At 47.4% G+C, this 2,445-nt stretch overlaps 1 protein-coding gene across 1 annotated transcript; it reads left to right on the top strand.

The window, feature by feature from the left end:
- The first annotated feature begins 378 nt into the window (after positions 1-378).
- Positions 379-1,668, top strand: LOC140231308 (oxytocin receptor-like). The gene has a single exon (XM_072311457.1). It carries the CDS (start codon positions 379-381, stop codon positions 1,666-1,668), a length of 1,290 nt encoding a protein of 429 aa, XP_072167558.1.
- The last annotated feature ends 777 nt before the right edge of the window (positions 1,669-2,445 follow it).

Raw genomic sequence — 2,445 nt, 5'->3', positions numbered from 1 at the left:
GTAGGCCTATTTGTATTTTGGTCTCATTGTATTGGTTCTGATTCAAGAGCTGATATTCAAAGTTTCATTCCCGTCGGTGTTTATGGTGTAATCACTTCTGTCAATACGAAGGAGCAGGTCACAGATCATAAGAGTGTATAATCTTTTTGTATATATTAACTAACCGCCCCAAAACATCGCATTACCCTTGGGATGAACTTTTCAGACAACAGAATTTCACATGTAATCTTTCTTGTACTCCATGGAACACGCTGTGACAATCTCCATCGTGCAACACACAAGATGAATTATAACAAATAAAACATTACAATGTTTAATCTTGATGATATTTGTGTTTATTGACACCCTCAGATCACGTGGTCCTTCTGAGATCTCACCATGGAGATACCAAGGAATCCCTACGGTGAGGATCCTGAAACAGCGTTGAGGGCACTGCGCACGTCATCCCCTGATTTGGTAGCTGATGATTCCTCGGACCATTACATGTACACCATGTCCACCCAGTCCTACTTCACGAACACCACTGAGCAAGGCACGGGTGGGAGCTCTGTAAGCTTCAATCGTGATGTGCGGATCGTCTCTCTATGGTTGCTGTTCGTGTTCGGATTATTCGGCAACATGTGCGTGTTCCTTTGGCTCTGGCTGAACAGGCGACGCAAATCCCGCGTGAACAAGATCATCTTCGGTCTGGCTACAGCCGACCTCAGTGTGTGCCTTTTCACGCTGCTGGGATCCGCCCTTTACGAAATGCTCTACTATCGCTGGTTTGCCGGCAACGTCATGTGCAAAGTGGTCATGTACATGCAGACCGTGTCCATCATGGCTTCTAGCAACATGCTTGTGCTCATCGCGATAGATCGCCACCAAGCAGTACGCAGTCCGCTCAAGGAGGGCCTACCCGCGTGGAGGATGGTCGGGGCGGCCTGGGGCTGTGCGCTTGTCACTTCGGTCCCACAGCTGTTCCTGTGGAAGGTGCTGGAGAGGGACAACGTGGAGACGTGTGGAACCGACTTCCGGCGCCTTCCCGACTGGCACCGCATGGCTTACCTGTCGTATGCCGCTACCTTCACCTTCTTCATTCCCATTCTCATCATCTCCGTCGCTTACGCGCGGATATGCAAGAAGATATGGGACAAGGCTCGAGACACGTCCTTCGGTCGCCACCCCGTGGGAGACTTTGTCCAGCGCGGAGGCAAGGTTCGCATCCAGAGCACTGGATCCACATCGCTGAACCGAGCGAAGAGCAAGACGCTGAAGATGTCCTTCGTCATCATCCTCGCATTCGTCGTCTGCGGACTTCCCTACTTCATCGTGGAGCTCATGACATGCTACAACGTCCATCAAATCAACAGTTTTGTGTACGGACTCCTCGGAATATTTGCCGCGTCCAATTCGTCGGCAAATCCGTACATATTTCTTTTATTCAACCGCGGAAAGTACGGGAGGTGGGCTGAGTGCACGACATGTTGCTGTAGCAACGTGCAATGGTGGAGTCGCCGCCACTTGGAATTCGAGATGCCACGAGTGGAGACATCTTCCAGCAATTCCCAGACAATGAGAACGGCTGTGGACACGAGCACGTCATTCAAGGGCAAGAACGGATCGGCCACGAATTCCTTCAGGAACATCTATAAACCGGTTCCGCAGATACGAGAGCACAAGGTGTAGGCACACAATCAGACTTGTTCCCATTCGATAATTTGGGCATTCATTATCCCACGACGGATCGCCAGTACAGTAGATAAGATGTGTTGAAATGTGTGTTTCTTGCGTCGTACTTTAAGGTGTCCAAAGGGCTCAAAATATGCCCATGATACTGATAAGGAAAGACACTAATGTGGAAACCTGTGTCGGTCTGTCGGGGAGGACATGGTTGCCCATAGACGTAGCAGCTACATCCGGAGTCTTTGCTGACGTCATGCTACATGGATTTACTATCAGCCAATTCTAGCTCTAATGGGTTCGCGTGTCTCCACAAGATATAAACGAGTCGACCGCAAAATAGTCCCTCAGCATACTGACAGTTTCAAATGAACTGGAGTAAACATCTCCGAATTGGTAGCACATGGCGATTTAAGCTATTCGTGATTTGTCTTTGCAGCTAAATAGATGCCGTCGGTGGACCGCCTTAACGAGTGACGTTAAAGGAGAGGTTTATACTAGGAGATTCCTCATTGGTGACTCACTTAATTCCAGTTGCACTGTTCGTGAACAGTCCATCGCGAAACAGAAACTCTATTTATTTATTTTTTTTTTTTTTGGTTCCACTATAGTGTTTAGATGGCCCCCTTTTCTCACTCATTCAATTTCTTTCTTGATTTTTATGCTTACGAGATAGGAAACATTTTGTGATTAACCATTGTTCCGTTGATTCAGCATAGAACACTTTTCTTTCTTTAGAATTATTCACGCTATTCATATTCATTTTTAATTTCTTGCATGTTC

The sequence above is a fragment of the Diadema setosum genome, chromosome 7 (assembly GCF_964275005.1).
Source record: "Diadema setosum chromosome 7, eeDiaSeto1, whole genome shotgun sequence".
NCBI classification, from domain to species: domain Eukaryota; kingdom Metazoa; phylum Echinodermata; class Echinoidea; order Diadematoida; family Diadematidae; genus Diadema; species Diadema setosum.
Note: the sequence above shows the minus strand (reverse complement) of the source record. Positions and strands in the feature narration are given on the sequence as shown.